The 12097-nt window shown below is 38.2% G+C and overlaps 1 protein-coding gene across 4 annotated transcripts in view; it reads left to right on the top strand.

Moving 5' to 3' along the window:
- LOC107715675 (uncharacterized) overlaps positions 1 to 6941 on the top strand; it is a 63617-nt gene extending 56676 nt beyond the window's left edge. For all 4 annotated transcript variants that reach the window (XM_016521843.1, XM_016521844.1, XM_016521845.1 and 1 more), the window contains 6 exons: positions 849 to 991; positions 1697 to 1918; positions 2007 to 2070; positions 5517 to 5624; positions 5955 to 6002; positions 6170 to 6941. In XM_016521843.1, coding sequence (XP_016377329.1) covers positions 849 to 991; positions 1697 to 1918; positions 2007 to 2070; positions 5517 to 5624; positions 5955 to 6002; positions 6170 to 6306 — 722 coding nt within the window. In that variant the 3' untranslated portion in view covers positions 6307 to 6941. The remainder of the gene's footprint in view (positions 1 to 848; positions 992 to 1696; positions 1919 to 2006; positions 2071 to 5516; positions 5625 to 5954; positions 6003 to 6169) is intronic.
- The last annotated feature ends 5156 nt before the right edge of the window (positions 6942 to 12097 follow it).

Genomic DNA, 12097 nt, shown 5'->3' with positions numbered 1-12097 from the left:
AAAGTCAGATGTATGTATCTCTGTGTATGCATGATCCCATGCATATTCTCTTTGTACATCCCAATTAACGTGAAATTGAGCGCACATGCCAAGCACAACACCCCACCCTGTCTCCTCCCTCACTTAAATAAATTTTAATATGGTAATAATAATTTACAGAGGTCCTAAATCCCCGACCCCCCCTTGTCCAAAAAAAAAAAAAAAAAAAAACATATGAAGGACTTCTTTTCCCAGATATGCTTTCATTTGATCAACTTGGTCTCCGATGAAATTCCTTAGAAGGAATAAAAACGGACACGAGTGAGTCGATTGTTTTCGTGCAGTGCAGAGCTATGAAATGAATGTGGATAGCAGCCCAATTCATTCGACCTGGCAATGTCTGAGTTCATATTGAGTCTTTTTCTCAAGAGAGAAGCAAAAGCAAGGTAACTGAAGTAAAAGTCTCTGTTAAATCTAATTTCTGTCTAGGAGAAGCAGCTGAGATATTAAATATGTAATCTCATTTGAGGTGCTTCTTTCATGCGGATTCTCTGCTCTTCTAATGAAACCAGTACTTGAGTTTCCTCACGGGACGCTCAAAAGCATTTAGGGTCAATCTGTTGAATTCGTATTAACATGCATGAAAACATATGCTTGTTGATTTGCTCGTGCTGCTCAGGTGTTCCTGATGTGCTCAGAGCGGTGGCACTGATTCCAGAAAAATCCTTCATAGCACCTTGAGTTTACACTTTTAGCCTCAAGCTGCAGAAACGTTGTTTTTCTGTTATCAAAAGGTGTTGCAAATCCGTTACGAGAGTTGTAAACCTTACTGAGACTGTTTGTCTGCTGTCCTGTTTCTTCACGTTTAGTACCAGCAGAAGTGAAGCCCACAACACCAGCACCCAGTTCTTCTTTGGTTCCTCTTCAGATGCAACTGTTCTCGTCTCCAGACTACATGTTACCTCTGGATCCCAGCAGCAAAGTTCAGAGTGACAAGAGGGTCTATGCAGAGGTAAATGATACTCCGTTTTTAAAGGGCTCATATACTCTACAGTCTTGTTTTGTGGAGATTTTATTATTATTATTACTAAATCCTTGTTTTTTATTTGACAGTACAATATTAATATATTTATATAGTTGTTTGTATTTATTTTATAATTTAATAAAAAATAAAATAACAGTAAACTGTTTTAATAATAATAATAATAATAATAATTTACGGAACAACAATAAAATTACAATACTAATATTTATGGTTGTCTTAATTTCATTGGTTAATCGTTAAACTATAGAGCTTTTATTTTGGTGGAAAACAGCTGGGAGACCTTAAGCTTCTCATTTGTTGACAAGAGATTTATAAAAGGCTCTCATTATAAATTTAAGAAGATTGTTGCATTTTAAAATGCACATTATAAGCAACCCAAAAACACAGCATTTGCAGAGATGGAGTTTGTTTGGTGGAGAAATCCAATTATTCAGTCTGTGAAAACAACAGTTATTTCCCTTGGATTTTCACAATTCATGTGGATCATATTTCAGAAATATGGCAATACTGAAAAATCCTCTTCCTGCATTAAATGTTTTTTATTGTGCTTAAGCACTCTGTGCACCTAAGTATCGTAGTAAATGCCATAACAAATTATTGAGCTTCTGATATACCACAATCCAAATGAAAACAGCTCAGTTTGTTAAAACATTTACTCTTACTCTTCACCAGATCTCAAGTCAGAGTTTCGGAGAGTTTCCCTTAAGCATTAAGGTCAGCAGCTGTCAGGTTCGCTCCATGGCAGTGGTGAGGGACATGCTGTTCAAAGAGGAGGCGTGTTACATTAAGGACTGTCCGAAGAGACTCAGCTTCTCCTTCAAGATGCTTCAGGACCAGCCGTCCAGCTCATGGGACCTTGAATGTGCAGTTAAACTTTGTTATGAGAGTGTAAAGGTTTGTGGGGTTCTGTTTCCAGAGTGTAAAAACAACTCTTATCAAAGCCCATATTACACAATCATCTCTTGTTGTTTTCTGATTTTAGTTTTGTACAAATGAAACACAAGTCAAGAGGAACTTCCAGGTCAAGCCATATATCCCAAACCAAAGTGAGTACGAGCTAATTTCATTTTAGTGCAGCAAGAAAAATCTAACTAAAGGTCCATTTGAAAGTTCTCTGCTCAACTGTGTTCAATTGATATAGGGTTGACAATGGCAGCAATTACAGAGCAGAGGCCAGTTCAATGCTGAAATAGTAAGTGTAATACTAGTAGTTGGCTGATATTTGTTATTTTTTAAATTGTTGGCATCGGCTGATACATTTTTCTGTTTGGCTGATAAGTGTCGGAAGCAGGACTTTTATTTTGACATCCTTTTTTTAAACAACTTCCTCATTTGTGAAGTATACTATAATAGGATTTGCAGAATCGAGAAGTTGCTATCTACTGTATAAATCTGTTTATTGCCTATCAAGTTCATTTTCAAATGATTTATTTCTAATTTAGTAAAACTAAAAAAAAATCACTGCATCATGTTATTTACAACCTTTAAATCAAATACTGTGATATCATAAATCCATATCAGTCAACCACTAAATAATAAAATGGCAGAAAATGAGATGTCGACAAAATTTCTGAAACATTTTAATTAATATGAAGTTTATTTCTAATCATATTCACTCAAAATTGTCTAAAAACAACTGTCAGCCAATGACAATAATATCAAAAGGCTCAAATATTGTCCAGATAATAATTGCTTATTGTGTTAATAACGGTAATAAACCATTCAAAGTGTAGAACATCCTCAACACACATTTATAAAGTGTGGGTTTCCCCTAGGTGCTCCATCAATCTGTTTAAAATGCCAGTAATAAACACAAAAGTAGTTGAAGCATTTATTTTATGAACACCGGTTTGCTGGGTCATCTGTGTGCATCAGCTGCTGCAAATGAATGCCTCAGATATTCAGGAAACTCCCATTCAAAACACCATTCAGCAGCATTCATTTCAGACCCCCCAACCTCTGGCTGACGTCATCAGTCATCACGTAGATGAGGTCAGGATACGAGGACGAGGACAACGGGAAGGGGGTGTTTATAGGAAGGCCTGCTTGCTGACCTTGTGGCTGCAATCAGAAATAATGAGCCAGTGGGGGATTTATTGTGTCCGAGGTCTGGTATGCTCGGCCTTTCCGAACATAAGGCCCGGGTCTCTATTGTCAGCCGCACACAAAGAAGGGAAGGTGTTGTTCTTCAAAAGGGAAGACAGTCCCCGGGAAGATGAGTCAAGAACAAACTCTTGCATTCCTCGCTGCTGGCCACAGCGAAAGACCGCTGCACTCTGCACAAACACTGAAATGGAGTCATGTTTCTGCAGGACACACGATACATCTTCATCCACAATTTTTTCCTCCGCTGTTGTCCATTTGGGACACTAGACAAGGTTGATGTAATTCTTGATGTTGGAGGCATTTTCCCCCACAGGGTACCTCTAAAGGTCCAGAGATCAGCATTGGGACACGGTCAGTTTGAAACCTCTAAGAAGAAAACAGGTAGTAGGATCTGTTAGAAGTCGCCTGTGTTTTGGAGGATGCGAGCCCTCGGGCTGTCCTTCCTGTTTGAGGGGCCGAAGTTCATCCCCTCCTGACCACCTGCTCAGCCGTTTCCTGCCTCTGTTTGCTCAGCTCAGACTTTCTGACCAAACACACAAATAAAGCTGATATTTGGTGGAAGATCTGCTGCTGACGTGGGGAAGAAAACAAATAAAAAAGGGACATAAAACAGACCCTTCCTGTGGCGCCAAACCAAAAGATCTTCAAGCCCCTTGGAAATCATTATTTGTGCAGCCGAGGTGTTTTTGGTAAACACTCTCGCTGTCTTTGCAAAGGTGCTTGGCCTTTAGCAAACACCTCGCCATCAAAGTGCGCGATTACAGAGACATGTACTTGAGCAAAAACAAGCAGCTGCCATTGACCTTCCTGCTTCCCGTCATTGTCATTGAGAGGAAGATGAGAGCGTGTGTGTTAAGCGGCATATACGAATACTGGGACATGTATTCAGAGAGGATGCAGAGTGGGCGCCACAGGACTCAATCCACCCAGGAGACAAATGATGAGCCTTTAACCCACTGGCAGAAACACACTTGGACCTCTGATGCACTTGAGGACTGCTTCTGTGTCTATGTTTGCTCCACTTTTGACGTGGGCAACCTGAGCTTTGTGTTAAATAGCCTTAGAGAAGTTGGGGTCTTGATTTCATCCAGTGTTGGCAATTAACTAAGTAGCTATACTACTAGCTCAGCTACATTTGTCAGTAGCGTGACTGTAGTTAAGCTGTTTTCAAAGCAATGTAGTACCCGTAAAGTACAACTTTGTACTTTATTTGCCCTTAAAAGGTTTGTAGTAGTACCGTAAGGGAATGTATTACTACTCGAAATGCATCTTTATGCAGCCAAGTTAAGGCTTCTCTGCCTGATCAAAATTCTGTGTAAAGATGCAATGCCATATAAAAGCCCAGCTAAATTATGATTGCTCTGACCCACCTCAGCCCCTAGTATCACAGGACTGTATAAAGGTGCAAATTGCTGTGTAAATGCATTTATGCCACCTCTGAGCAGCATTAAACTGTCTGTGTATTTAACAAATTTAACCAAAATAAGAATGCTTTAATTTTGTTAAGCATCCTGTCTGGGTTTGATTTATAAATAAATGATCAGTAACAAATGTCTTGTGCTGAGAAACATATGGAAGACTATAATCTTCAGTGTGTGTAGCTCTGACCTGCTCCAAAAGTTCTGATCAATTTTGAAATAAAATGTCAAATAAATGCATTAAAATGTTTATTTAAATATATAATGGCAAACATATTTAATTAACTGTATGTTAGTGTCTTACTAAGTTTAACCATAACCAAACACACCTGAACAGGCTAAGAAAGGTGTTGGTTGCAAATGACAGACAGGTGGGTTAAATTGGGATTGGAACTACAGTCTGCAGAACACTGGCCAATCAAGACTGGAACTATAGAGCCCTGCTCTAGGGGATGCTTTTCCGTAAAGCTGCTTATGCAGTATGAAATGTGAAAAGCACTATATTAATACCATGGACTTACCTTGATGGTCTCGATAACTTTAGTGTAGTTAGCAAGAAGCTTTTAATGTAGCTTGCTACTTTTTCAAGGTAGCTTCTTTCATAGTAATTTGACTGTAGTTGGACTACTCTACATTAAGAGTGGCTTGTAGCTTGGCAAACTACAGTTTCACAGTAACTTCCTTGACACTGATGTCATCTAATGCCACCTGGCATACTGTATATATACAACACCGGTATGACAATTAAGTAGAGCTAAATATGGGGATATAATTATCGCTTTGGTGTGCGAGAGGTCCTGGGTTCAAATCCTGGACGAGCCCCCAATTTCTTACACCCATGTTCTAACCTAGTTATCATTTTCAGCTGACCCATGGGGGAAATCACTTTACAAAGGCATGGTAACAATTGTCTTCCACTGAATGAGGGAAAGCAATGGTTTCTGAAATGAATATTTACTCTGTTTCAGATCCGTGTTTTGAGTTCGGGCTCTCGGCTGTTCTGGGAATCGCGTTTGGAGGATTTCTGATCGGAGTTCTCCTCACCGGTGCTTTATGGTTCATTAAGATACGCACAGGTAAGTTGCAGGCATTTGGAATGAGTTATGTTTAGTGGAGCTTATGACTTCTTTAACTACTCAAACGTGAGAAGATGTATTTGGTAGAGTTTTCTCTGCTTCTTTAGCTTATGAGGGAAGAGGTGGAGAGAGCAGCTCTAACAAGCCTCATGATGATTTCCCACTAGAAATAAGATGAAGCAGTTAAGTAAGGCCGCTGCCGTAGTACTTCCAGACTGATGATCTGTTCTTGTCTTGAAGGGACTTTTTTTGAAGTCCTGAATATAAGTGATCTCTTTGAGTTTTGTAATCAACGGTAATGTCCAGATCTCATGCGTGCATGTGTTTCAGGGCATCCTGTGGCTCTGGGAATGAGATCAACGGCGGCCGAGCTCTCAGGTAAACCGAACTCTAAACTTTAAATGAGTCAATCTTTTCCTCAACACACTTCCTCTACTCCTTTCCTGTCGCATTTCCTTTTCACGGTATGATCGCCTCACTCGATAGTTGCCGTGGAAACCTGTTTTTGTTCATTTCGCTCAATATTCCTTGTGTCTTTTGTCCAGTCCTCTCTATATCCGGATGCCCGTGTGGTCTGACCAAACGGCAGCCAGTGCCCACCCACCCGTCTCCCTCTGAGAACAGCAGCGCCAACGCCAGCATTGGCAGCACCCAGAGCACGCCCACCAGCAGCATGGCATAACGCCGTCGCTATGTGTCCCTCCTCTCCTAACGCTCTCTCCCTCTCGAAGCCATCTCGCGCAATGCATCCCATCATCCCGAGCGAGAGAAAAAGAGAGACGGTAGCAGTCCTGAAACGTTCCCTGTACCTCACAATACTCCATTCGCTCACCCGGCAACGGGAAGTCAGTGGGGACGAAGAACAAAAAAAGAAAAAGCTTGGCTCCCAGAGACAGGAAAAACAACACACAACCCCCAGGAACTAACAGGAAATTTGTCGCATTCTTGTGCCGGTGCCTCTCTGATGGAGGCAAAATAAGATTTCACAGACAAACAGTGGGCTGACGCATCAGTTCGCTTTCAGATGGGACTAAATATGGCTCAAAGACACGAGCGAACAAACGTCAGACTCGTATCCAAACACTTAGCCGTGGACTAACAAGATGAAACCTTCCAACAAATCAACTATTGGACATTAAAAATAAAAATGTGATTCCTTTTCTTACTGAAAAGGCTGTCCCACATGGGACAGATTGGGAAATTGCTACCTCGGAGTCTCTGTCGATGTAGATTTGTTAAATATTTGTTTGACCATAACTAGAAACAGTGGCTGAATCTCGTGAAATATGTCAAAACGTGTCTTATTTAACTCCCAAATCAATAGAAAGACAAAAGCAATTATGTAAGACTGCTTCAGGACCTTTCTTGATGTGACATTTTATTCCAATCTCATTCTTATTGCTGATATGTTTGAAAAAATAATTTTTTAAAAATATAAATTATGGTAGTATTTTGAATATTTGTTGCAGTGCCCTTAATAATCCTAAAAGGGTTAATTTTCTATATCCAAAATGCCTTTTTCTTTTGATTATGGAGTGAAATATGACTGATCATGTTTTAATGAGATTCATACGGATTTTCTTTTTTCTTTCAAAAGATTTTTTTTATATATATATATATTTTGCAACTTTGTCTTCATTAAGTGACTAAATATATTTTATTAATTACTTTAGTAACTAAGTAACTTTTAAATATATATTTTGTGTGTGACTTTACTGAATTCACTGATTAAAGCATCTACATATCAACTTCCAAGCTTTGGAAGTTGGCCAGAAGTTTCCATAAATTGAGAACTTTTTTGTTGTTGTTGTTGTTGTAAGAATTTGAATATTGGAAGTCAAAGAAAAATGTGTCCAGTAAAAAATGAGCCCAACAAAATTAAAAATCTCTTGTGATGTAGCTTATTTTACAACAGTATACGGTATACTACACATTTCATGTGTATTTATTCATGTATTTGTATAGTAGATTACATTTGTGGGCACCTTGATATCAATTTGACGTCAAATATTACTCTAATTGATCAAGATGCTGGAACATCATTTTAAATTCAGTTTGGACGGCAATTTCTTCCGGTGGTAATTGGGTGAAAATAGGAAGTTAATCCCACACTGAAATTGGTTTCATGTAAATGATGGTCAATATTTTTGACGTTCAATTTACATCAAATCAACGGCATGTCAAGTTTTTGATGTCAGTTTGATTTGCATATTTGACATGTTTTTTTTTTTTTGTTCATTTTGATGTCATTTAGTTGTCTTTTCAGCATCAAGTGCCCACTGGGTTGTCTGTTTATATGACAAAAGAGCAAGAGATTATATAAAGTAGGTCAAAAATGAAAGCGGTATCATCAGTTATCAACCTTCATGTCATTCCAAGCTTGTATAACTTTCTTCCATCTGTGGATCACAAAAGGAGATGTTTAGCACAATGTTCACGCTGCTGTTTTCCATGCAGTATACGCAGACAGTGACCAGGAGCTGGCAAGCTTCAAAGAGGACAAAAAAACAAAAAAAACATAAAAGTATTAATAATAACCACATCCCAAGTCTTCTGAAGCCATGTGATAGTTTTGTGTAAGACACAGAGCCAAATTGAAACCATTTTTTAAGTCAGAGAGGATTTTCGGTGTGCGACAGCTTAAATTGGGGCGTATTGCTGGAGTTTGTATGAAGCGTACTGCTGTGAACTGTTCATTTAACATCAGGTGGATGTGCAATTTGTGCAATATCTGTGGTATTACTTTGTTCATATAATTGTTTGTGTCTGTATGTAAAATTTTTATACTGCATTTGTATATTCAACATTCAGCATTTGTATTGCATGTTCTGTTTTCTCTGGAACGTTTCCATTTAAAGCACTTGCCATATGGTCATTATCTGAAGTCATATTTCTTCTGTTCTCTCCATTCTGAAGGTTCATTTTAATCCGGTTGGACATACTATAGATTAAACCATGAAAACAATGCCTCCTAATGTCATTACAGTTTATTTATTGCTTCTCCATTTATTTATTGATGTTTTGGAGATGTGCTATTCTGAGAATTGCGTAACTGCCCAAAGAAGTGCAAACAGAAGTTGCACAAATGCAGTTTTGTCCAGCTTCGCTCTGTTGTACCCTCTAACCCCAATCTGTGTGCTGTTTCTGGCCCTGAGGAAAATCATCACATTAAAGCAACGGATAGTATGCGAATAGGGATGTAGCATTAGTTTGTCAAAACCGTTTTGAGGTTAAATTATCAAATTTTGTATCTTGAGAAGCTTGATCTGTGGCATTGTATTAAAGTTTTTCTGCTTTGACACAGGAGCAACTCGCCATTTTCTAAAATCTTCAAACATAATTTTAAAAACGTACACGGCTAACTTCTGAATCCCAATTCAAGGTAATACAAACCATCTGTCAAAAACAGACTGCACGACTGTTTGTTACACACTGGAGGAATTCATTCAAAACACTCCTACCAAAAGCTTTGGCATAGGTTTTCAGGACAATAATGTGGGACTTTGTGAAATCACAGCAATGACATAACTACTATACCTGCTGTTCTGGACCCAATCTGACCTTTGAAATTTCATACTGACAACACATTTTCACACAGTAAAACACATTTTCAAAAGCTTTATTTCCAAATATACAGCTTACTCCGCATCATCTCATCTCAGGTCAGGGTCAGACCATAATATCTCATCAACATCACACATTATGTTTGCTCTTGCCAGGCAGCGTGGGAAAATGACCAGTTTTCCTTTCTGAAAGTACAGACAATGGATGCAACCATGATAAAGTGGGGTTGCACGGACTTCATCTGAGATTGCTTGCTTTGTCTTCATGGCCGTAACCAAGGTTTGAAAATTAGTGAGGTCTGGGGTGGGTAACCCCTACAAATACATATCATTATATACACTAACACTTTAAAAGAGACAGCCATAGATGTTTGTGAAATATGTTTTCTCTGTTCTGGAGGGATGAACACTGTTAAATTATACCATTGCATCAAAATGTGTTAATAGCCTATAGGTTAGGGGTGGATAATTTTGATCAGTTATCATTTGATCAGTCATTATTCATGCAACAATGCATTTAACTGTTATTGTTTTATTAATAACCATTGCTGTATTGATGATACTTTGTCTAGTGCTCTTATGAATGTTTTTAGCATGACTTTTGTGAAAATTTTACTAATAGACTGAATAAAATATAGCATAGACTTCTTCATGGCTAGTGTTTGCATATTTCATTTCAAAATAATTAAATTACACTTCAGATATTTTTTTCCCAAAGATGGTTTGTCATTTTATGTAGTTTTTATCATGCTGATGTAAGTTCAAGTGTTCGTTTTTTAAATAAGTTTGGTTTTTAGTTAGTTATATGTGATGCTATAAAAATGGGAGGGTGACGTCATGATTGACAGCTGAGATTGACAGCTTCTCTGAGCGAACTGAGGCGCCAACTGACTTTTTCGGGATCTTCAGGAGGAGATTGTAGTTGTATTTACCTTATTTTAACAAGGCTCTTGTATGGCAATCAGCAGACAAAAATGGGAGCAGTCAGGCTAATTAAAATAGGGTCAGGGACGTGTGCTTGCGATCGACCCGGCTCCATTTCGCTCACTACTAGTACAGACCCGGGCCCCGAATCAGCGCCCTATTGGGACACTGGCGGCTTCACTTTTCAATGGAAGAGAGTGAAGGTGCGTCGTCCATCTTTTTTTACAGTCTATGGTCTGCAATAACCTATCAGTGGGCTTTTATGATGACTGTGAGTTTAAGTGCCGGCGATGCAGTGTTTCCAGATATTGCTACGAAAACAAATAAAAACCGAAAAAAAAATATAAAAATAAACTGAAATTAGTTCAAATTAGTTCTTTTGCAAATTAGATAAGATGAAGATATCGCTAACCCTAAACTGCAACTTCCGACTTTATTAACTTTCTGAAGTGTCAAATTAAGTGGAAAAGACAAGTCCAAATACGCTTATTATAATAGCTGGATCTGGCAACTGCGCCCTCAGCGTCTCACAGCGATCATTTTCATACCATAGATGCTAAATAGGGATGCACGATATTGGATTTTTGCCGATATCCGATATGCCGGTAATTTTCAACTCATTTTGGCCGATAGCTAATGCCGATACCGATTATTTTTAATTTTGGTTAGTTTTTAACAAGAACTTATTTGTTATAATTAAACAATAATGACATTCTTTTATAATGACAATACATTGAAGATTTGAAAACAACTGTACATAAACTATATATTAATCACTGCATTTTTCTTTTCTTTCAGAAAGATGCAGTGGTAACCTTAACATTTTATTTTATGATTTAACATTTGTAAATGGTCTAAAGCAAAAGTTGTAAAAATTCTGAACATTTTTTAGTGCTCATAATTTGCTTGAAAAATATAACACATGATATTACAATATAACACATAATGAATAAATCAGTATATATAAAATTATTTAATTTAAGTTTCATGTTTGTGATTTTTTTTTCATGTAAGCTATAGCTTCTGACCTTTAAATCAAAACATACTCATGATTTTATGGCATAAATTACTGCTTTATTTAATCAGAAACACAGTTTAAATATTATTTGTGTATTTTGCTTGCATTTTATTAGAAGTAGGCCAACAGCGCCCTCTACAGAATTAAAACTCCTTACTGAGCGGCATTAGGACCTGGGGGAGGCTGCCTCTGCACGTGCCATTACTGGTCACTCTACCATACGCCGAACGCATCATTCTGTACTTGCTTTCTCAGTTTAAATACAGCGATCCAAAACAGTGAATCCAATCACCATTCAGGCAAAACTTTGCTTCAAGAATGAGCCACAATGCTGACTTGATCTAATCGCACTGTTGACATGATCTAATCGCTAGCACACCCTGAGCACATGCCAGTTAATGTATTCCTCTTATCGGCATAATTTTTCATATCGGGCCGATGCCGATATTTACATTTAAAGCCATTATCGGGCGATTCCGATATTGGTCCGATAATATCGTGCATCCCTAATGCTAAACATTCTTGCCAGCTGTCTAAACAGTATTATACATGCAGACACTTATATGAGGAGTGTTAAACAGCAAATTAGTCATTCAGAGAACAAATTTTATTTTTGAACATGAAAAATTTAGAGAGGTCCAGACCTCGGTGACCTCATAGCTGGCTACGGCCATGTTAGTCTTCCTTGTCCTCGCTGTTATCTTGCAACTTCGGCATTGTTAGGATCCATTGTTCCAAAGCACATGGACATTCCTCTAGGCCCTGTTTATTGACCCTGCAAAACCTGGAAAAATGTGTGCTCTCTGTGTTTATGTTGTGACGAGTCAGAAGCGTGTGGATCCATTTGCAGCTTTTAGCTGGGCTTTGGTTCATCATGTGACTTTCTCATCAGCACCTGCTTTTGGTGGTTATCAGTGTATTACAAAGGTACAAAACAGATTTCAGTACTTCAATAGGCTGGTATATTA

Source organism: Sinocyclocheilus rhinocerous, unplaced genomic scaffold (assembly GCF_001515625.1).
Source record: "Sinocyclocheilus rhinocerous isolate Xijiao unplaced genomic scaffold, SAMN03320098_v1.1 scaffold3527, whole genome shotgun sequence".
NCBI lineage: Eukaryota > Metazoa > Chordata > Actinopteri > Cypriniformes > Cyprinidae > Sinocyclocheilus > Sinocyclocheilus rhinocerous.
Note: the sequence above shows the minus strand (reverse complement) of the source record. Positions and strands in the feature narration are given on the sequence as shown.